Source organism: Dipodomys spectabilis, unplaced genomic scaffold, assembly GCF_019054845.1.
Source record: "Dipodomys spectabilis isolate Male_0828 unplaced genomic scaffold, ASM1905484v1 ptg000081l, whole genome shotgun sequence".
NCBI lineage: Eukaryota > Metazoa > Chordata > Mammalia > Rodentia > Heteromyidae > Dipodomys > Dipodomys spectabilis.
Window position 1 is genome coordinate 18,216,845 of NW_024870758.1, and position 23,965 is coordinate 18,240,809.

Below are 23,965 nucleotides of genomic sequence, written 5' to 3' on the forward strand. Positions count from 1 at the left end.
GAAAAAAAAAAAAAAAAATGGGCCATCTCTCTTAACATCCTCCAGAATCAAATCTCCGGATCCTAAAAAGGGCCTAGGGCTACCTGACGCCTGGCCCGCCCAGGGCCCGGAACCTTCACCGCGCATCTGTCTAGGCCAAAAGTGCTGGGAACTTCCAGGGTCCCACAGCTTTCTCTTTGTGCAACCCCGCCCTCCATTTCTCTCCCTCAGGTCGAATCCCACCATCTCGAGCTCTTCCTCCGTCCACTCTTATCTTCTTCTCCTTTTGGAGAAAGCTTCCTGTCTCTCTGACTCCGAGTTTCATTGTGCCGCTTTCTCCCTGCCCCGCCGATGCCTTACCGAAGGCCGTCTTCTCAGGAAGCCGTCAGCAGAGACCCAAGAGCTGGAGCAGAGGCTTGAGCCGGACACTCTCCGCTCCCCGTCCCCGGGACCCCGCGACGGAGGTTGGCTCTCCATTTCACTCACCATGAGGCCTCCACGTTCAGCTCCCGTTCCCGGCCTCATCGTCGGGCTCAGACTGCTCTGCCGGCGGCCACTGCCGCTGCACATACCAACAAGAAGCGATCTGAGTGGCTGGCGCCCGCTCGGGCCAAAGGGTAAAGGCTGCCCTGAGTTACGAGGCGGGATCAGCGGGGCCAATAAACTGACAGGCTTCTCAATTGTCCAATCAGAGTGCGCGGTCGACACGCAGCTCTGTGGTGATTCGCCCCCAGCCTCAGCCTCGCTCGGCGTCGCCTGCAAGGAGGGGGTGGGGAAAGAAGGGGGACCAAGTTTCAGCGCCGAGTCCTCAGCCGGGAAAACTCCACCAACTTCCCCCCCTCCCTCCCCCGGAAAGGAAAGACAACTGTGCTCCAGCTTCCCGGGCTTAGCCGCCCCGTAGGGGGAGGGGCGTGGAGGGGTCCACCACCTTCACCACCCTCCGCCCGAGCTACGAACGCCCCACAGACCTGAGGCGGCCCGGGGCGGGTGGGGTGGGGGCGGGGCAGGCAGCGAATGGCGTTAGCGGGCCGGGGCCGCGCGTACCCGCGCCGCGTGCTCGCGACGGAGGGCAGGCGAGGGGAGGGTGCGTGTCGGTCAGCGCGGCAAGAACGAAGCTCAAGGAAGGAGTGGACCGTTAATGTCAGGGCGGCCGGGTCGGGCAGCAGAAGGGCTATGAATACGAGGCAGCTTTCCCCGGGGGAGTGTGGGCGTACAGGGCCCCGGAAGCGGCCGGTAAACGAGGGGGTGTGTGTCGGGTGTCAACGCGAGCGGGCGCTAGGACCTCGCGTCGAGGTTTGGCTTGGGGGCTGCAGGGGGCGCGCGCCTGCCAGAGACGACGCGGCGGTGGTCGAGGTTCCGGGCCTGGACGAAACGCGGCGTGAGGGGAGACTGGGCCTTGTTCCGCCTCCGTCCCGCTTCGGCCTAAGGTCCGGGTCGGGGCTCCGGTCTACGTCAGTGGTTCCCGGAGTTGTCTTCCTCGCCCCGTCAGACGCGCCCTTGCGTGCTCTGCGTGCCCAGCGTGGTGGGGGGGGAGGGAGCGGCCGCTGTGACGTCCTTCGCCGATTGGCTGGTCCCGTGGCGGGGCGGGGCGGCCGACGACGCGGGATCTTGGCAGCCCCAGGGCTTTCCCGCCATGTCGTTCGTGGAGAGCCGGACGGCCTCGGCTCCGCGGCGTAACCGCCTAGTCACCCAAACCCCGCTGGCTAGACCTAAGTATTCTGCCTTCACGCGGACGGACGGCTGGGGTGAGGGAGAAGAAGAGGAGGAGGGCTGCGAGCCCGTGGCCCGAGACTTGAGGGCGGAGTTCTCGGCTGGGGCGTTGTCGGAGCCCCGGAGGGGCCCGCCGCCCCCTCTCGACGGCGACGGGTCGCCGGTCCTGCCGGACAAGCGCAACGGGATCTTCCCTGCGGCCCAGGGCAGCCGGGCCCCAGCTCGCCGCTGGCCTGTCCAGATCCTCTCTATTCTCTGTTCATTGCTGTTCGCCGTGCTCCTGGCTTTCCTCCTCGCCATCGCCTACCTGATCGTTAAAGGTACTGAAACGCCGCGGCGCAGAGCACGGTGGAGCCAGAACCTGACTCTCGCCTCCTCTCTCATCTTTTCCCAGTCCCGACTGCAAAGACCACCTGGCAGCCGCTTTTATTCAACGCCCCTGACCCGCACCTTTCTTTGCTTCCCTCCTTTTGTCCTTTGATCCTGGTAGATGGGGGCCCTGGTGGTCCACGGTGATTTAGAGACATTTTAGAAAAGGATCTTTTGATGTAATGGGTACTCCCTGAAATACCTTGAAGTTCATGAGTACAGATGAGCTTAGCGAGTGTATTATTACTACGAGTATTCAAGCCAAATGCAAAAAAAAAAAAACAAAAAAAAAAACACCTCTAAAAGGAGCCAGTAATTAAAATAGGATGCGAGTTCAAAAGCTTTAATCCACAAATGGTTAAAAGGTATGCGATGCACTGAATACTGTCAACACTGAGATTCCTGGAGGACAAGAGTTTCTATCCTGCAACTCAAATTTGTTTTTACGGAGAAAATAACCGCTCAGTTTTGTATTGTTCGTAACAAGGAGCTGTAGTCTGTTCTTCCTCCAATGCTTTCATTTTCCAGTGTCTGAAGTTGAAATGCTTGCCAAATTGGAATAAAAGTAGGTGTGCTTTGAGAGGATTTTGTTTCATTTTGCTAAGGCTTACAAAGATGTATTATACGGTTGGACGTTATAGTAGAATCTTTAGTTTATGTCTTAGTTCTCTGTGTGATCTTGGCCAAGTTATATAGAAACACACGCACCAAATGGAGTTTATTGTATAAAAAATGACTCAACACTTACTTTACTTATTAAAATTAAATATGTTTTAACTCCAGATTTTATTTTTCTTCATTAACACCCGGCCCTTAATGGTCTACCAGATGGTACATAACAGCTTTTACTATGCCTGATTTTCATACAGAAAACAAATTAGCAAGTTGATGTGGGAGTTTTACCTCTTAACGTAGTATCGGGTGTAAACAGTCGATCTTAAATGTTTGGCTGTCACTGTTGCAGTTCTTTTTCACTCCCCTCTTTTTTTTTTCCACTCTAACCTAAAAGTTTTGTAAGTTATTTCTTTGTATCATTAGATCACATGTTCATGGTAAGTGAAAGTTCATTATAAGCAACATTGATATATTGAAGAATGGAGGAGGAACTAAAAATTTAGTACACCCTTAAATTGAATTACTGTATATAAAGTGTCTTCACGATAGCCAAAGAATAAACATTCTCACTTTACACTTGTGGCACTTAACTCTTGTCGAAGTCTTCTTGTTAAGATCACATGGCTACTAAATCAAAACAATTTGAATCCAGAAGTTCCACGGTTTGGAGTTATTCAAATTTCAAAATGTCTAAGTCTTTCTTTGTGCTTACAGATTTACATGCTGAAAATTTGAAAAATGAAGATGATGGAAATGCTGGACTATTAGGTATGAACTTGCCATTAATTCGTCTAGTCACTCATTTTTGTTTCTTTCAAATTAGTTTAAATATACATAGTTTGGGATTAAATACTATATATCTCCATGTGGAATTGTTAACATTAGATCTAGCAAATACTTAATTTTATAATTTCTTCTGGAAGAAGATCCCCACACCTCAGGAATTTAGAAACAGCAACAAAAAACTTGTTCATGAATTTACAAGTTAGCCAAGATTAAAAAAAAAAAATCAAATAGCTAGGTATCTGTAGCTCACAGTAATTGTAATCCTAACTACTCAGGAGGATTGAGGTTTGAAGCCAGCTTGGGCAAGAAAGTCTTTTGAGACTCTTATCTCTAGTTAGCCACTAAAAGTCTAGATTTGCAGCTGTGGCTCAAGTTTACTTGCTACAGTGCTGGTATTGAGCATAGAGCTTAGGAATAAGCACCTCTAGGCCCTGAGTACCTAAGACTGGCACCAAAAAAAAAAAATCATAAATGGACTTCGAGAGACTTTGAGTTTATTTTTTTGGGTCTTTTGAGGGGCAGAATTAAAGTTTGAATTAAGGGTTTCTGCTTGTAATATTGACAGCCTTTTTTGCATTAGTTCAAATACAGTCTCACTTTTACCTCCAACTGGCCTCAGACCACAGACATCCTACCTATGGCCTTTGGGATCACAGGCTCACATCACTATGCCTGCCTTAGTGATTGAGATGTGGGTCCAGCCAACTTTTGTCTGGTTGGCCTTGAATAGTCCTCTCAGTGTCATCATTGTAAGTAACTGGAGGTTATAGATGTGAACCACTGTAGCTGGCTCCCGGGTTCAACTATTTTTATAAACAACTCTCAGAAATAAAAATAATTTATTACTGGCCATCGTTTGATAAGTTAATGAGTTAGGAAAGTTTCTGCAATATGTGTAAATTGCAATCACAGGTTTCTAGTGAATAAGATAATATTGATGCTATTTTTTTTCTCTTTGCCAAAATGAATTTGAAGAGTTCCGAACTTACCTGTATGATGTATTTTCCTCTTTTTGCTGTGATTCTTTTTGATAATTATAAACCATTTGATTTGGTTACCTGATATAAATAATTGCGATGCTGTGATACCTGTGACATCCTCCCAGTCTTTGATGAATTCTTTCATCTACTTTTTGAAGGCTAATGTTCTCACAGTATAGTCTACCTAGTTTTGTGCAAAGGGAAAGGTACATCTTCAAATTCAGAGGGCAATTTGCTAAATATCACATGAAAACTTTTGTCCGTCTTCTTCTAGACTTCTTACATAAGAAAACTCATACTTTTTAGTTACTTATTTATCAATTCACATTCCCCTGTTTCAACTTTAGTATTAAATTTTATTAGAATTTTAGTAATATTTAATGAGCTCTAATCTTTTGAAAGGCTAGAAACAATCATGTGAACCAAGCATGGATTCTAACCTACTCTACTTAAGCCTAATTTCATATTTATGTGCATAGTAGGTGGCAGCTGTTACCTGAAAGAATAGTTTGATCAGTATGAAAAGGAATGTGATAGGATTTTGTCATTGCTCTGCTTCTTTTTCTGTCTCTGGTTAAATAATCTTATATTGTGTTACATATGCTTAATAGACATTGAAAACTATAATAGCACCTAGGAAGATGCATAGCTTAAGTCTTTGTTGATGACAGGAGTTTACTATCAGGATTCAGGAATGAGGCCAGGTACTGGTGGCTCATACCTGTATTCCTTGCTACTTTTGAGGATTGTGGTTCAGAGCCAGTCCATGCTTGTCACTGTCATCTGTTGAAATCAATGTTCTTCATTTACTACTAACTTAGGCAAAATTTGTCTATGGCCATACCACCCTGAACGTGCCCGTTTTCGTCTAACTTAGGCAAAATTTTTGTTTTCAAGACCCCATCTCAGTAAAGCTGGGCATGTGGGATACACTAGTCAACCTAGCTACTGGGGAACATAAATAGAAGAATTGCAGTCTGGGCCAGCCCATGCGCCTTAAAAATAACCAGAACAGCTGGGCACTGCTGGCTTATGCCTGTAATCCTAGCTACTCAGGAGATTGAGATCTGAGGATTTCAGTTCAAAGCCAGCCCAGGCAAGAACATCCTTGAGACTCCTATCTCCAATTAGCCAGCAAAAACCCAGAAGTGGGGTGGTGGCTTAAAGTGGTTAAGTGTTAAGCTGTCCCTTGAACACAAAAGCTCAGGAACAGTTCCTAGGTCCTAAGTTCAAGCCCCAGGACCTACTAGAGAAAAATAATAGAACAAAAAGTTCTGGAGGCAAAGCAATAAAAGCTAAGAGATGCAAAGCCCAGAGTTCACAACTTTACTTCTGCCACAGAAAAGAATAAGGAATAAGGAAAACTGCCATATTTTATGGCAGTAAAGAAAAACTAAACAATGTCTACGCCCAAAATAAAGGTCCTTGGAGCCAGTCATCAAGTGAGGAATAAAAAATATAGTCAATGTCATCTAATAAGCTAGCTCAGATTCCTGGGGATGGATGGATGGACTGACTGTGTGTATGTGTGTGTGTGTGTGTGTGTGTATTTTGAAAAAGCATGGATGGACTGACTGACTCTGTGTGTGTGTGTGTATTTTGAAAAAGCATGGATGGACTGTGTGTGTGTGTGTGTGTGTGTGTGTGTGTGTGTGTGTGTGTGTGTGTGTGTGTGTGTGTGTGTGTGTGTGTGTGTGTGTGTGTGTGTGTGTGTGTGTGTGTGTGTATTTTGAAAAAGCATTTTCATGCCTTTGGAAAATGTGTATTATACCATGTAGATAGAGACTACCAAAAGATGAGTCTTAAAAGGAAAAATCTGTTTTTATGTTGATTTAGGCTAGACTTCTCTTCAGTTTGAAGAAAAATACAAGTTGACCTCTTCATAGAATATTTTGAATTGACTACTAAGTAATTGCTAAAATTTTTGAGGTAGTGGATAATTGGAAAGATAGTCTAGTTCTATTAGTATTTGGCTCCCATCCAAATAATTGCCAAATTGATTTTGCTATCAAGAGTGCCTCATTCTCTCAGAGAGAAGTATCTCCTCATTTCCTGTGAAATTATATCTTTTTGTATAGTTTATATAGAAAGTTCTCATGAAGCAGCAGCAATATGTTGCAGGTGACTCACTCTCAGAAAGTCCCATTGAGAAAAACTAAATTTCTTCTTTCCAGTGGAAACTAAAGCCTGACCATAAATAATACAGTGCTATCCTACTAGGTGGGATTTAAAAATTCACAAGTAGTCTATGCCGTTTTATAACACAATCTTTGTAAAATTATGTGTAGGATTTTATCACTATTGAAAGAACTAAGCAAAATACCAAAGAGTAGAAGGATGTTTAAATGTTTATCTGAGTTTTGGAATTACAGTTTGTTTTTTTAATTTCTGTCAAGGAGATAACAGTTTTGGGGATTTGTTTGTTTTTTAAAGCATAAGTTTAAATTTAGAGAATATATGTGTTTAAAAATATATTGTTGTTGAGAGCTGATGGCGCTCACTCTTATAATCCTAGCTACTCTGTAGACTGATCAGGGTTACCAATGTATTTCTATTATTTGAAAACTTCTAAGTATGATGAAGTTATTTCCTTCTATATCAAAACTCAAAATAGTGTGAATGTGTTTTATTTTATTTTGGTACCCGTATTGGGGCTTGAACTCAGGGCATAGACACTATTCTTAGCTTTTTCAAACTCAATGCTGGCACTTTACAACTTGAGCCACAGCTCTACTACCAGCTTTTGGCTAGTTAACTGACAAGTCTCATGTTCTTTTCTGTCTGGGCAAACTTTGAACCTCACTCCTCATATCTCAGCCTCCTCCTAAGGAGCTAGGATTGCAGACATGAGTAACTAGTACCCCACTAGTATATATCATTACTTTTTTGTGTATGCCAGGGCCTGGGCACTATTCCTGAGCATTTTGCTCAAGGCTAGTAGTACTCCATTACTTCAGCCACAGCTCCATTTCTGTGTATATTTCTGTATATATTTAATGCCAGGGAAGTAATGTCAATTTGTAGCAAGGCAGAGTGGTGTATTAAAAGGAATGATCAGTTTGTATCTATATTATTGATCATAAAATCATTGTATGTATCTTTCTTAAATTCATGGTATTGGAGTTTGATTGCAGCCTCGTGTTTCTACCATTTTAGTCACACCTCGGCCTTTTAGCCTTAGTTATTTTTTTAGTTGCTGTTTTTTTTCAGATTTGGATCCTTTCATGCATTTCCTTATCTTGGATTACCACCACACTTAGCTTATTTGCTGAGATGAGATCTTGTTACCTTTTTGTACTGGCCAGCCTTAAACTGCGTTCCTCTTCACTGCCTCACAAGTAACTGAGTTTATAGGTGTATGTCACACTAAGCTAGCTTTTTTTTTTTTTAATCGAATCCTGCTATGTAATTTAAACTGGCAAACCTTCTGCCTCAACCTCTCCTAGTATTGAGATTCCAGTGTTGTAGGACGGAGGCAAATCTCAAGATACTAGTTTGAAATTGCTTGTATGGTATTTTCTAGCCCAACTAGTAGAAGATTTAGGCTCAAATGTTAGCTGGCATCAGAATCACCTGAAAGAATTATTAAGATTCATTTTGCTAATCTTCATCCAGTCTAGAATATCTGATTTAGAAGTCTGGTTTAGAGCCAGAGGATTTCTATTGATGCTGGTGCTCCTAGTTCAGGCGCTATCACTTGAGAACCCCTGATCTAGCACTTTCCAAACTTGATGTATCCACACAAAGATAAAAATAAAAAACACCCTAGCAAAAAAAGCAATAAAAACTATGTTTGCTCTAATTACTTAATTGTATGCTTGGTATTTAGTATGTCATCAGAGGCCAAAGGATACATTTTAATTTTTTTGAGCAGTTTGGTAAGAGTTGAAATTTTATGATTTGTTTAGAAGTTTTCAAAATAATAAGAAAACTGAGATATATTTATAGTAGCATATTTGATCTTGAAATTACCAGATGGTCCTGTTGGAGCCTTCTATAAATCTATGATTATAATGTTATTTTAGTGGTATTTTTCTTATCTTAGAAAACATTTCACTTTCACTTCTGGGAATTCTTTTAGTAGTATTTTCAAATATGGTAAAAGAATGACATATGTGTGATGAAATCCTAGAGTAGGGATTAGCATATAGGCCATAGGCCAAATTTTACCTGCCTAACACAGCTTTATTTATTGGTTTATAGGTTATGGCTGCCTGCTTTCATTCTCTAGTACACCGAATACATGAGTAGACTTGAGTAGTCACAACAGAGACTTAAATGTTCTGAAAGCTGAAAATATTCCATATCTGATTCTTTTTAACAGTTTCATTCCACAGAAAGTTTCATTCCACAGGAAAGGATTTCAGTCCAGAGAAACTCAAACCCAAGATTATATGACAGTGTTGTTCATCTTTTTTTTTTTTTTTGGGTCCCGTCGTGGGGCCTGAGCTCTGGGCCTGGGTGCTGTCCCTCAGCTCTTCAGCTCAAGGCTAGCATGCTACCACTTAAGCCACAGCGTCACTTCCGGCTTTTTTTTTTTTCTGCTTATGTGGTGCTAAGGAATGGAACCCAGGGCCCCATGCATGCAAGGCAAGCGCTCTACCACTGAGCCACCTTCTCAGCCCAAAACAAAGTATCTTTTTTTTTTTCCTTTTTTTTTTTTTTTTGGTTGGTTGTGGGGTTTGAACTCTGGACGCTGTCCCTTAGCTCTTCAGCTCAAGGCCAGCACTCTACCATTTGAGCCACAGCGCCACTTCCGGCTTTTTCTGCTTATGTGGTGCTGAGGAATTGAACCCAGGGCCTCATGCATGTAAGGCAAGCACTCTACCACTGAGCCACCTTCCCAGCCCTGTTGTTAATCTTTTATGGTTCCAGTACATCACAATATTTAATATTCTTTGCCAGTGAACACATGCTACAGGCAGATACACACACACACACACACACACACACACACACACACACACACACACACACACACACACACACACACACACACACACACACACACACAAATGGAAGAGAAATGGAAAAGAAATCACATTTATCATTTGAATTCTTAATATATATGGAAAATGAAAATGCTTTCAACCTTTGAATGGAGTCTTTGACCAGTGTAGCTGCTGTGCACCTTCTGTGCTCTCATTGCACTTACAGGGGTGGAAAGATTGTTTGTAAAAGATGGTGATATTTATTCCTCCAAATAAGCCATGAAATGCTTAAAAATGTCTTCATTATTTTGATAATACAAGCATCAAAAGAAGAAATAAGGATCGGCTGTAACCAATTAGAGATGTATTGGAAAAGTAGAATTGGTATTTTCACAATTGTGAAATTGTGCTTGGCAAACATGCCCATTAAGCGTTGGGATTTTTGTATTTAGATCTTAAAATTACTTAACTAAAATTTTGTTTTGTTTTGTTTTTACTCCAACTGTCGTTATCCTTCTATAACTTGTTTCTCAAGTAGTTAAAAATAAAGGTTAAAAATAAATGGTTAAGCTGGGCGCTGGTGGCTCACGCCTATAATCCTAGCTACTCTGGGGGCTAAGATCTGAGGATTACAGTTCAAAGCCAGCCAAGGCAGGAAAGTCCATGAAACTCTTATCTCCAGTAAACCACTCAGAAAACCGGATGTGGCTCTATGGCTCAAGTGTTTGAGCACTAGCCTTGAGCTAAAGATTAATTTTGTAATACTGAAGTTTGAACTAAGGCTTGCTCGGCAGGCACACTTCCAGTTAGGTTTTATTTTAAATGTTCCTGTACATAGAGTTATTAAGTACAGTTGAGAACTGTTAGGGAGTTACTCATTTTTCAAATTTTATGTTGTCAGACTATCTCCTCCTTCCTCAGCTCTTAAGCAGGAAGCAGAGTAGAAGTGCTATATACTAGATTATGATGAGTGTGCAGGCCTTTGGATGGAGTCTTTGACCACTGTAGCTACTGCGCACCCTCTGTGCTCTCATTGCACTCTCAGGGGTGGAAAAACCACTGTCTTTTGTAACTGTGCTTGGAAATTGTAAGTGGGAACTTAAACTACAGGACCATATACTGTTTCTGTGCCTCACCTAGGACAGAAGTTCTATAGGCTGAGTCCATCTGCCAAGATATGCGTAGTTATATATAACTGGTCTAATAAGTAAACTTTTCTAGATGGCTTTCCAGTAAACTCCAGCAGCACTCTTCTCTTAGTCCTTTTTACCATGTACACTCAAAAATATAAACATGGTTTATTCAAGCCACAAGACTTCTCATTCTCTTTATCCCTTTCATACCAACATTTAACCTCCTACCCAGATTATATCTGTATACTCTTTTTTGTAATTATTTTGCAACATAAAAGCCAGAGAGACACACTAAAGCTAGTTCTCCTTTCTGCCTTGCCACATCTCTCTTGTGGGATAACAGAGCTGTTGATCTTTAAAGGCAAATGGGGGAGGAAAAAGAAACTATCAGAACAAAACATTTAGGTAATCTTTCAAAAGTACTTTATCCCATTTTTCTATTATGCTTAATTTGAGTTTGTACTTTAGCATTTTTGTCAGTTTGTTACCTAGCTTCAGATAATTTACAGGCAATATTATGTACATACTTGCTTTTTGCTAAAATGAAAAAAAAAGACTGGTGGTGGGTCATTTTGTGTTGCCATGAAGTTTGGTAATTCTTAAAGTCATCCTCCAGTGTTTGCAGTCTTTCCTCATATCCTTTGGAAGTATAAACTATGTACCTTTTAGTAGTGGTATCTTAGTAAACTAAGGCAGTTTGAATGTGTCCCTTTATTGAAAATCATCTGCCTTAATAGAATTATTTGTGCAATTTTACTTTTTAATTTTTTGACAGGTATAGCAATCACATGGGTTAGCATTCAAAAAATGTACACAGTATACATAAAACAGGCTTCTTACTCCTATCCCACAACCATTCATTTCTTCTCTCCATAGGAGGACCAAGTTGTAATCCTTTAGAAAATTTTAATATGTTAGTAAAAATGTATATTGTTTTCTACACATAGAGCATAGACGTGTGTTTATACTACATTAATTTCCCCATTTTTTATACAAGTTTGAGGGCTCACCAGTATATCTTGGGTGAGGATCCTTCCATATCAGTATAAAAAGGACTTCTTTTTCTATTGTTACTATAAAGCTGATGTACAGAGAGGTTACAGTTATATGATTCAGGTAATTAATACATTTCTTTTGTCATCCCTTCCCTCAGACTCCTTATTTATATAGCTACCTAGCATTATACATCACATGGATGTGCTTAACTGCTCTCTATAGTAGTTGCCCTATCTGCAGTGTAGCTTTTGTGTATTCAGATGCCTGTTGGTCAGTGGCAGTTGGAAAATACTAAGTGGAAATTTCTAGAAATAATAGGTTTTAAATTGGGCATTGTTTCAGATCTTACATGATCCTGTTTCATACTACTAGGAGCATGAATCTTCCTTGTCCAGCTGTTATCTTGTCAGATCAGCTGTTGAGGTATTGTAGTCCTTGTGTTAAAGTAACAAGAAAGACCACATTCATATGTTATTTGTTATATTCTTACATTTTATGTTATTGTTCCTCTCTTCCTGTGCCCAATTTATAAATAAAGCTTTTATCATATTGTAAAAAATTGAATATATTCTTTAGTACTTTGAAGTTTCAGCCATTCATACAGCCTTTTTTTTTTTTTTTTGGTCCGGTCATAGGGCCTGAACTCTGGGCCTGGGCACTGTCCCTCAGCTCTTCAGCTCAAGGCTAGCGCTCTACCACTTGAGCCACAGCGCCACTTCCGGCTTTTTTCTTATGTGGTGCTGAGGAATCGAACCCAGGGCCTCAGGCATGCAAGGCAAGCGCTCTACCACTGAGCCACCTTCCCAGCCCCTCATACAGCCTTTTAGTTCATATCCCCCTCTTAGTACATAGCTGAACATTTAGATTTTTTTTTCCAGTCTTTAGATAATGCCATTTAAAATAATCTATTCATTTAATATATTTGGATATGTATAGGACATATATGTAAGTTTTGCTTCTGGATGAAAGGAAAAATTATGCATGATTTTAATAAATACTGCCAAAGGCTGGGAGGATGGCTCAAGTGATAGAACTCTCAAGCATGAGGCTCAGAGTTCAAACCCCAGTACCTCCATAAAAAGACAATACTACCAACCTGTGTTCCTTCACAGTTTACCAGTACACATACTTCCTCAACAACAGTTCATGAAAGGTTTGTTTATTCATAACATTAGCATTAAGTTAATACTAGAGATCTTGCTAGTTGTCCTATATGTATAAAATTTTTTGTTATATTGAGATTTTGGATTGCAAGGCTTTTTCTTACTGGTTTCTAAGAATTCTCAATTACAGAAAAAGTTCTCCTTGGTGATGTAAGCTGTAAATGAGAATTTAAATCATTTATCACTTGATTTTTGCTTTATAAACTTAATTGTGTGAGTACACCTCCATAGTTGAATTTATGTATGTTAATACGATTCATGATTCTAGTAAGTGTTTAAAAGAACATTTTAAATCAGAAACGATAAATGACTTTTACAATGACTCCTTCTATACCTCTATATTTTGCCTGCTGTTTTTGCATTTTTGAGGCAGTCTTTGCCCCATGTTGGCCTCAAATCTAAATTCTCTTGTCCTAGCCTCCCAAGTACTGATCATAAGCGGTGTACCATTATAACTAGTTTACTAATGTGGCTTAGAATTTATCATGTTACATATAGTGTAGGATATGTATCTAACCCTTTTTCCTTAGTGATCACTTTATGAATCTTATCTTTTGAGGGGAAGAAGCTATTGCTAAGGATTCAATCTAGGGCCTCATATATGTTAGGTAAATATTCCACTCAGCTATATCCCCAGCTCCTAGTAACCTTTTTTTTACTTGGGCCTTTTAAATTTTGTATTCTGGTAGATGAAATGAATTAATTTATGAAAGAATTTTGAAAACTTGATAATAAAATAAAGCTATATTCCTACAAAAAGAGTTGCCACTGACCTTGGAGTTAGATTTGCAACAAGAATAGGCTACTATTTAATGTCCTGTAACAGGTTCCCAACTCATTGGTAATCTAGAATCTCAATTTATTGAGATCTAACTTTTTTTATGTACTGAACTAAGCTGTTTATAATTTTTGTAGGAAATCTGTAGAGAAGATACTCCAAAATCATTTTTGTGTCAAAATGTCATTGTGTGGAATGAAAGGAAACAGTACTAAGATGTAGCAAGCTAATCATAAAGTTAAATAAAAATAACATTAACCTCTTAACAAAAATATTTAACTATTTTTCCTGTAGTTGAATTTTGTCAAACCTACAGTATTAGTTATGTCTTTCTATGCATTATAATTTAATTAAAATATTATGATTTCTAATTGAGCTTTAGTAATTAATTAAGTTCAAATCTCTTGTAAAAATAACAGGCACATATAATTCCAAAGACTAGAAGTATACATCATCTCCTTAACAAAAAGGTATATGTTTTAAGTAGTTTTGATTTTAACTATTTTCTCCTTTTCTCTTTTCCCATTAAGGGTTTTGGACTCTGCTCATAATATCCCTAACTGCTGGATTCTCCTGTTGCAGTTTTTCTTGGACAGTAACTTATTTTGATTCTTTTGAACCAGGAATGTTTCCTCCTACTCCTCTCTCACCTGCCAGGTTCAAGTAAGTGATGATGTGTCTTGTTTGGTTTTTGTTTTTTGATTTTTCTAAAATTCACTCCAACACTGTTGATATGCCAAAATAGCTAGAAGAGGCTGTTTATTTGTAAAATATGTTGTGGCTTCTCTGTTCTTTATAAAAATCCAAGTAGTGTAAGATTTTACAGTTTGTGGTTTCCAACTGTAGATGAATGGAGAATATTTTCAGTTCCATATTTATATAATCTAATTTTTTAGATCATATAATCTAAAATAATTATCAAAAAACCCAAAATTTTGTGGCCATTTGTCCTTTTTGGATGAAATTTGATTTAAAACAGTTTAAAAAAGGCAAAAGTAATGCTAGAGTTTAAAAGTTAAACTACTTCTATATGTAAATATGTTTGACTTACAAGAGAAAATGTAATAATTGGATTTTTTCTCAGGATTTAAACTTTGAGTGATAATTAGCAAGATCTATGACCATCAACTTAATCTAAATTTATCTAAATCAGATAGGAAGTTTCTTATAGTGGAACTGAGCAAAATTTCTTGGGTCTATGTTTTCTGTGTTTCTAAGAATTTAAGAAAAGCTGAGAAGATACGATCTAATCAAGTTTATTCATCCCAAATAGGCTCCAGTTTTAAATAGTAATTTCCAAATAAGAATTTAAAAGCTCTAATTTTTTACAAGTAGGAGTTAAGAGGAGGTTGGTGAAGAGTAGAAAATAAATTCTATGATACGTTTATTTTAGTTTTTATGTTTTTTTTTCTTTTTTTTTATTGTGAAAATACTGTACAGAGGGGTTACAATTACATGGGCAAGATGAGTACATTTCTTATCAAGCATTGTAGCCTCCTCCTTTGTTTCCCCTTCCCATCCCTTCCCATCCTCCCTCCACCCTCCCCCCCCTCCACCAAAGTTGTAAAGTTTGTTTTCAACATAACAACATGTACATCTCATTGTTGCAATGGGTCCAACTGTATCCCTATTTAAATGATTTGTTTTTTCCCTTCCCCTCCACAAATTATACCAACATCAAATACAGTGAAAGCAGGGGTTATACCGTGGGGGAGGGACATACAAAGCAACAAAGAAATAATCTTATAAATGTGTTAGAAACAATCCTGTAAAACATTTGAATACATATCTTAGGGTTCATTTCCCTAACATCACCTTATCTGACCTTTTCTGCTTGACTCAGACATATACTAGTTATTGCAAATAAGGGAAACCATGGGACCTATGTTTCTTTGGGCTTGGCTTACTTCACTTAACGTAATTTTTTCCAGGTCTTTCCATTTCCTGGCAAGGCAATGTCATTCTTTCTGATGGAGGCATAGAATTCCATTGTGTATATATACCACATTTTTTTGATCCATTCATCCACTGAGGGGCATCTGGATTGGTTCCGTATCTTAGCTATAGTAAATAATGCTGCAATAAACATAGTTGTGCTGGTAGCTTTAGTGTGGTCTTGTTTGTAAACATTTGGGTAAATGCCCAAAAGTGGGATTGCTGGGTCATAGGGGAGCTCTATGTGGAGTCTTTTGAGGAACCTCTATACTGCTCTCCAAAGTGGTTTAACAAGTTTACACTCCCACCAACAATGCAGTAGGATTCTCTTCTGTCCACATCCCCTCCAGCATCTGTTGTTATTAGAGTTCTTGATTATAACCATTCTAACTGGGGTGAAGTGGTATCTCAATGTTGTTTTGATTTGCATTTCTTTTATGGCTAGAGAGGTTGAGCATTTCTTCATGTGTCTATTGACCATCCTTTCCTCATCAGAGAAGTTTCTCTTTAAGTCTTTAGCCCACTTATTTATTGGGCAGTTGTTTCTTTGAAGATTTGTTGTTGGGGGATTTAATTTTTTGAGTTCCAGGTATATTTTACATATGAGACCCTTGTCCGTTGTATGGTTAGTGAAGATCTTCTCCCAATCCGTGGGCTTTCTATTGATCTTGCTAGCTATGTCCTTTGTCATGCAGAAACTCTGCAATTTCATGCAATGTCATTTGTCCAACCTTTCTTTGATTTGTTGTGTTTCTGGGTCTCTATTAAGAAAACTAGGGCCTGTGCCAAGGACACCTAGGGTTTCTCCTATACATAGTGAAGAAAGCTCTTTGGTGAATGTGGAAGTCTTGAAGACTATAGAATTTTTTTAAAGCATTCTACTTATAAAACCCTTCCTGAAATCCAGGTAAGAAATTGCTCAATAGCAGGAAATATAACTTGAATTCAGAAGGAAAGTAAGAGTAAGTAAATCAGATGGATTTTTTTCCCATGAAATAAGTCTATTATATGATACTCATACCCTCTATTAAAAAAAAAAAGTTATTGATGTTAGTAAAAAAATACGTATTTGAACTCTCTCAGAAAAATACACTCTCCACTCGAATGATAATCCATGTAGATTATGGAATGATATTCCACTGTTAAGTGTAGCTCCTAGTCAATTTATATTATTATTACTATTATTATTGTCAATTGTGGGGCTTGATCTCAGGGACTGGGCACTATCCTTGAGCTTTTTCACTCAAAGCTAAAACTCTACTACTTTGAGCCACAGAGCTACCTCAGGTTTTCTGGTGTTAATTAGAGATAAGAGTCTCAGGGACTTTCCTGCACCCAGCTGGCTTCAAACTGGGATCCTTACATCTCAGGCTCCTGAACAGCTAGGATTACAGGCAAGAGCCACTAGCCCCCAGCATTAATTTATATATCAGTGTATAGTCTCACAATTATGGTACTCCTCAAATAAATGTACTTACTTCAGCTTAACATGTAGGCTGAGCCAGTAGTAATAAGAGCAGTAACAACTAATATGTTTAAACATATCATATAAGGGCTTTCTTCACTATGTTTATCTCTTCACCAACATACAACATCTTTTACCCCTTAACTTGTCGTTGTCCCATCCTCTAAACTTTTTTTTTGGGGGGTCGGTTGTGGGGCTTGAACTCTGGGCTTGGGTGCTGTCCCTGCACTCTTCAGCTCAAGGCGAGCGCTCTACCGCTTGAGCCCACAGCACCACTTCAGGTTTTCTAGTGCTTTTTATTGGAGATGAGAGTCTCACGGACTTTCCTTGCCCAGGCTGGCTTTGAACCGTGATCCTCAGATCTCAGCCTCCTGAGTATCTAGGATTACAGGCGTGAGCCACTGGAGCCTGGCTCCACTAAACTTTGTTCATAAAATTTTCCCTATATGCTATTTTTGTTGAACTACATCTAGTCACAGCTCTGTCTTATTTAAGTCTTCAGTGACTTTCCCATTGCCTTTACTATAAAATTCTCAACTCCTATGTATAGCATCTGATCCCTTCCCCAAATGACCCTTTTTTCCTTTTTCCATTCTTGTTCTTTTCCCCAATGCATCACATAGTCTATTTATAGACTATATATTGGTATTACTCAAATTAACTATGTAATTTTGAGGTACTGCAGCTTAATTCTTGCCTTTCTCTCTTCTTGGAATGTCCTTTTCTCTCTTACCATATTGTTTATCACCCCAATTCATAAACCTCATAAAGGTTAAAGAGTTTTTGCCAAGGGGCATGGCTCTAGTGTTAGAACAACTGCCTACATTATTGTGTAAGGCCCTAGATTCAAACCCCAGTATTGCCAAGATAATTAAAAGGAGTTTTGCAAAGCAGAGAAAAGAATTTTTGGCAATTCTCTTAAAGATTTACTATTAACTAATAGTACTTTTATTAACTAATAATATTTTCTAAAAGTTATATTTATATTTTTATTGCACTATAACCACTAATAAAGGATCTCTATTTTAAGTGTGTTAATCGAGTTTTTAACATGACATTTTATCACATTACACATTTAGTAGATTATGTACTTGATAAATATATTTTTTCATTTGTAATACATATTTTTTTCATTTTTCATTTGTGAAATGCACAAATGAAATTGAGTTTTAAACTGAAAAGACTGCCCTCTAGTGTGTATAGAAAATACACAATTACTTCAGATACAACAGAATGAGTGTATAGTCTCTTTGTCACCAGTAGAGTGTGACCTTGTACAGGAAAATAACCTCTCCCCGTAAGAAAGTTGAAATCTTCAGATTTTATTTTAATAAAAATCAGGTTCATTATTTCCTTAATGTATAGCATCACATTTTTATAAACATATACCTTAAAGTACATTGTGTATTATGTCTTAAAATAAGTAATGATGCTAAAATAATATTTTTCCTGATTATATAAAGGTAGTTGTAACTGGGCACTGGTAGCTCATGCCTGTAATCCTACTTACTTAGGGGGCTGAGATCTAAGGATCATGATTCAAAGCTACCTGGGACAGAAAAGTCTGTGAAATCTGATTTCTAATTAACTACTAACAAGCTGGAAATAAAACTGTGCCTCAAGTGGTAGAACACTAGCCATGGGCAAAAAAGTTCAGAGATGCCCAGGCCCTGAGTTCAAGTTCCAGTACTGGCACACACCAAAAAATCACAGTTATGGTTCTTTCAAAACTCAAAAGAAAGGGAAATAATGGAACCAATAATCAGCGAAAATGACTTACCAAAATTTAGATATCATTATGCTTATATGGAAATTAGGCCACAGTATACATACTGTTTTGTTACAGAGTTTAAAAAAATACTGTGTCTGATTGGTTTGTTAAATAGTAGTCATTTGGATTGGCATTAACTCAATGGTAGAATGCTTGCCTAGCATTTACAAGGCCCTGTGTTCAGTCCTCAGTACCTTACATACATACACGCACACACACAAACACACACAAAAGTTCTTTGGTATATTTTTAGAATAAAGCATTTTTTAAAAAAAGCAGAATAGCTAATTGTAGGAAAAAGAATCAACAGGAATATATTTACAGTGGCTATGTACTGTTTTACTGAAACATAACATTTACTGAAATTAACATTTTCCCTAGTTTCAAACATTTAAGAAATCAGCCATTGGATCAATTATTATATTAGATTGAGGTTAGAAACAATCATTTTAAAAGCTATTTTCATATTTAATTTCTATATTTTTAATGCTAAATTTCAACTTTTTTTTTTGCCGGTTGTGGGGCCTGAATTCTGGGCTTGGGTGCTGTCCCTCAGCTCTTCAGCTCAAGAGCTAGTGCTCTACCACTTGAGCAACAGCGCCACTTCTAGCTTTTTCTGCTTATGTGGTGCTGGGGAATCGAACTGAGGGCCTTGTGCATGCAAGACAAGCATTCTTACCACTGAGCCACCTTCCCAGCCCCTAAATTTCAACTTTTAACGTACACACAAAATCTTTTTGAAATAAGTGACAGTTAAACAGATAGTTAAACAGATACATGGTGGATGAATGAGTATGTTTTTCCAAAGGATAGTTCCTACATTTGCAAATTTGTTGAATTAAAAAGATACACTATAATGTATAAGCTTTCCTAATAGCAAAGCATCATTTTCTTTGTGTATTGATTATATACCTCTAAACTGTGTGGCGGATTTGTCTTAATTGTTACTGAAAATGTGTTTGCAGTGTTAAAGAACAAATAAGTTTAAGTTCCTAAGAGTATCAAAATAGGCATTCTGTCCTCATCAGAATGCAATTTTCTACAGTCTTTTTACACTATTTAATCAACATTTCCAGTTTATTCCTCTTCAGATTTTTTTTCTTCATTGGGTTTAGGCAGTGGTTTTTACTATGACAATATATAGTCACTAATTCATGTTGCAATTATCTATATTATAGTATCTAGGAATCAATAAAACTATGATGTCACCTATCCATGCAGAAATTTTACATATAAAGAGAATCCAGAGGGCTGGGAAGGTGGCTCAGTGGTAGAGCGCTTGCCTTGCATGCCTGAGGCCCTGGGTTCGATTCCTCAGCACCACATAAGCAAAAAGAAAAAAGCCGGAAGTGGCGCTGTGGCTCAAGTGGTAGAGCGCTAGCCTTGAGCTGAAGAGCTGAGGGACAGCACCCAGGCCCAGAGTTCAGGCCCCACAACCGGACCCAAAAAAAAAAAGAGAATCCAGAGCTTGCAGTAATTTTGGGTTTCATTCTAGAATGTGTCACTGGCAGGACCAGATACTTTATTTAACAAGTATAACTTTTTATCTGATATTTTAAAATTAATAGAGATGTTTTACAGGTTTCTTTTAATTCAGTTCTTCCTTAAGATAGTTGTAGTGGTTATCATTAGTTTCTGCTAGTACTGCAGTTTGAACTTAAGGTTTCAAACTTGCTCAGCTGGAGCTCTGCCACTTGAGCCATGCCTTCATCCCAGCATTTTACTGGTTATTTTTGGAGATGTAGTCTTATGAACTTTTATGCCCAGACTGGCTTTGAACCCTTCTTCATTAAAAAGGACCCTAGGCATAAGTCACTGGCACCTGGCCAGTTATTTCATCTTTTAATAGATGAAGAACATGAGTTCCAGGAGTTTAAACAACCTACACAAAGTCAAATGGCTTTCATCTGACATAGCTTACAGTTTATTGTTTCTGTGTGCCATACTAGCTAACCCACTTTTGCATTATGAAATGAACTAGTATAAAGAATTTCACTAATTGCTGCTATTGTATTTACTCTCAACAAGCATTCTGGACTTTAGTATATAACAATATTGTTCCTAGAGTGTTACTAAATATAATGTAAAAAAATCTCTTAACATCTGTCTTCCTTGTCCTCATTGTTGCTCCTAGCCACCAGAACTGTCCATTTTAAACTGCACAGATTTCACTTTATTGATGCATAATCACCATCTAGTGGTGAAATTAAGTAACTTCAGGTTTGTGGTATCACATGTTCCAAAATAAACATTCAATTATTGAAAGTGAAAATATCACTTTAAGAATTAACCGTAAAGTTAGTGAAAAAATGCTTATATAAGTGCTGGACTTAGCAAAAAGCACAGTAAAGTTCATTAATTTTCTAGTTGTCAAAGTATTTAGTAACTAAACTTTTATGTGAAGGTATTAACTGTTGCCTTTCTGGTCCTGTTTTTTGGGTGTGTGTGGTCCTGTTGTGTGTGTGTGTGTGTGTGTGTGTGTGTGTGTGTGTGTGTGTGTGTGTCCTGTTTTTTGGGTGTGTGTGGTCCTGTTTGTGTGTGTGTGTGTGTGTGTGAGTGATAACTTTTTTTTTCTTTTTGTTTGGGGGGGAGGTCCCGTCGTGGGACCTGAACTCTGGGCCTGAGCGCTGTCCCTCAACTCTTCAGCTCAAAGCTAGCGCTCTACCACTTGAGCCACAGTGCCACTACCGGCTTTTTTTCTTTTTGCTTACGTGGTGCTGAAGAATCAAACCCAGGGTCTCATGCATGCAAGGCAAGCGCTCTACCACTGAGGCACCTTCCCAGTCGCTTTTTATTTCTTGTATATAAAATATTTGATAAATATACTCTTAGTTTCACTTAACGTGTTTTTAATTTTTATTTAAGTTAACGTTGTTTACATGCCATCTGTGTGTTTTTTTTTTTTTTTTTTGTCGGTCGTGGGGCTTGAACTCTGGGCCTGGGCGCTGTCCCTCAGCTCTTCAGCTCAAGGCGAGCGCTCTACCACTTGAGCTACAGCGCCACTTCCGGTTTTCTGGTGGTTTATTGGAGATAAGAGTTTCACAGGCTTTCCTGCCCGGGCTGGCTTTGAACCTCGATCCTCAGATCTCAGCCTCCTGAGTAGCTAGGATTACAGGCGTGAGCCACCAGCGCCCGGCACCATCTGTGTTTTTTTAAAAAAAGTATTTCTACATCCTGCTATTTGGAATTTGCACAATAAGTTGGGAAGACAAAGAAAAGGGAACAAATTGTTTATTTTTGTTTGAATTGCTTTTTGGTAAACTGTTTGGTAACTATTTTATAGTGAGCTATTCTTTTACATGTATTACTCCCAAGGGAAAACATCCTATATGTAATCAGGAATTTCATAACATGAAAATGTGTTGTATTAACTATTGTTAATATGCAGTAAAGATTAGAATATTTGTTGTGAATTTCCTTGAAGATTTAAGATCTTATTGTAATTAATGTATCATAGTATTCTTTTCTATGCAGTCTAGTTTTTAAAAATGTTATACAGTTTTCTCTTTACTATTTCACTGATGTCCACAGGCTTAAGAAGATAGTGATGAAATAGTAAAAGCATAATAGAAAAGTATTGTGGATTCTTAGCTGTAAGATAAGCCTGAGAGATAGTGAAACGTGGGTGATTTAATATTTAAATTTTAGAACTTTATTTCTTTTCCAAATAGACCAAATTTAACATTGAACACAATGAATTGACTACTATTTATTCTTTTATTCAGATTTCAGAATGCTGTCTCCTTGTTGATCAGATTCTTTATTGCCATGAAGTCATTAAACAGATGTCAGATGGCTAATTGCAGTAGGAGAAAAAAAGCTACCAACAAAAGCGATAGATCATGGACTTGGCCTTGATATCTGAGTGCCATGAAGTTTCATTATCTAGGGAGTATTTGAAGCCATCACTTGGCAGTGTTCCTATTATTAATGGTTGTTAGTATCCTGCAGCTTCTGGAAATACAGGCTTAAAATACATGCAGGTATTTCTTCTTAGAATATGTTCCGTTACTGTTCTAACTGGAAACATACATAGATGTAACCAACTTTTAAGAAATTATGGTAAATATTCCTGTTTTTCCTGTTTTCATAATATGATCTAAGGATTTGCTTTGCAGTTGTCATTGTTCTTGTTTGTTATGCTTGTAATGTATTATTTATGGGTAGTTCAGAAAACCAGGTTTGTACTGGTACCCTTTTCTTTTTGCTCAGCTCTATGTATAAGTTACCAGAAACAAGCCTTTTCAGCCTAACCATGTACTGGCTCTTTTGAGTAAGTTGGTTAACATCTATTATGTTTACTATTTAAATGCAACAAATATGTCATGTGATAAGGCAGACCTTCTTTTTTTCTTCTTCTCTGCTTTTCCTTCCCATTCTTTCCTCTCCACCCTCCTCTTCTTTCTTCTTTTCCTCCTCCTCTTCCTGTAATCCCCCTGACCTTTTCTCGAGATTTCTTTTTCAAGGCAGAAGTCTGATCCAGGCCTACCATGGGTTATCTGTTATCTTTAGCCTCAGAGTTTATGTTTTTTTTCTTTTTATTCTTTGATATTTGTGTACCCTTTTATTAAAAATAGGTAATAGATGATAGTGGTATTTAGTACTATTTCATATACTACGTTCAAAGAAGTGTTTTAAACTTTAGACTCATAAAAATTTAAGACTTAGGAAATCCATTCTTTAACTTTTATAGTATTTATCTTGATTTCCTAGTGAATAAGGGTTTTCATGTGTAATTCAATTATCCAGTGTTGTTGTCAGACATTTTTCTACCATGAAACACCAGTGAAGTAATGTGAACATATCTGACAGTCTTTATAACTGAATGGACTGCCATGTAGGTGAAATAGACCATAAGTTAATACACCACTTCACCCAACTAGATGTACCTTTATTCATTCTCTCTCATTGGTTTTCAGGAAAATTCAGTGAAATAAGAACTAATCCTTGTCTGTGCCACAACTTTAATGATTGTATCCCTTTCTCACTTTTTTGGGTGGGTATTAGTGCAGTCACCTACTACACTATAATTTTTTCTTGAGTTCACTGAAAACTTATATGAAATTTAATTTTCTGTGAAGTTTAATCTTTGTTTTTCAATTTATTGTTTAAAATAGTTTGTTTTCTTCCTTTTTGAAATGTTTTTCTTTCTATTTTATTAAAATCCATCCTGTCTTTCCTTCCTACTAGGTTATTTTGGGCCTCTTTTCTGAGAACCTTCCTTGATTTTTATTGCTTGCTGGAGATTTCCTGTTGCTTGCTGAAGATTTTTACTTCTTTGTCCAAAAGATAATAATTGAGATTGGTGTTCCTGTGACAAAGTTGTTAAACTGCATTATTTAGGGGAAAAGGGC

The 23,965-nt window shown here is 38.4% G+C and overlaps 2 protein-coding genes across 11 annotated transcripts in view; one reads left to right on the top strand and one right to left on the bottom strand.

Moving 5' to 3' along the window:
* Prpf40a (pre-mRNA processing factor 40 homolog A) overlaps nucleotides 1–668 on the bottom strand; it is a 48,075-nt gene extending 47,407 nt beyond the window's left edge. For 3 of the 8 annotated variants that reach the window (XM_042683574.1, XM_042683573.1, XM_042683571.1), the window contains exon 1: nucleotides 340–602. In XM_042683574.1, coding sequence (XP_042539508.1) covers nucleotides 340–549 — 210 coding nt within the window. In that variant the 5' untranslated portion in view covers nucleotides 550–602. Of the gene's footprint in view, nucleotides 1–339 lie in introns of all 8 variants that reach the window. The other 5 variants (XM_042683577.1, XM_042683576.1, XM_042683575.1 and 2 more) reach the window with 3 other exon arrangements.
* Nucleotides 669–1,551: 883 nt separating this feature from the next.
* Arl6ip6 (ADP ribosylation factor like GTPase 6 interacting protein 6) overlaps nucleotides 1,552–23,965 on the top strand; it is a 31,695-nt gene continuing 9,281 nt past the window's right edge. The window contains exons 1-3 of one of the 3 annotated variants that reach the window (XM_042683546.1): nucleotides 1,552–2,009; nucleotides 3,388–3,441; nucleotides 13,971–14,103. In XM_042683546.1, coding sequence (XP_042539480.1) covers nucleotides 1,613–2,009; nucleotides 3,388–3,441; nucleotides 13,971–14,103 — 584 coding nt within the window. In that variant the 5' untranslated portion in view covers nucleotides 1,552–1,612. The remainder of the gene's footprint in view (nucleotides 2,010–3,387; nucleotides 3,442–13,970; nucleotides 14,104–23,965) is intronic. The other 2 variants (XM_042683545.1, XM_042683544.1) reach the window with 2 other exon arrangements.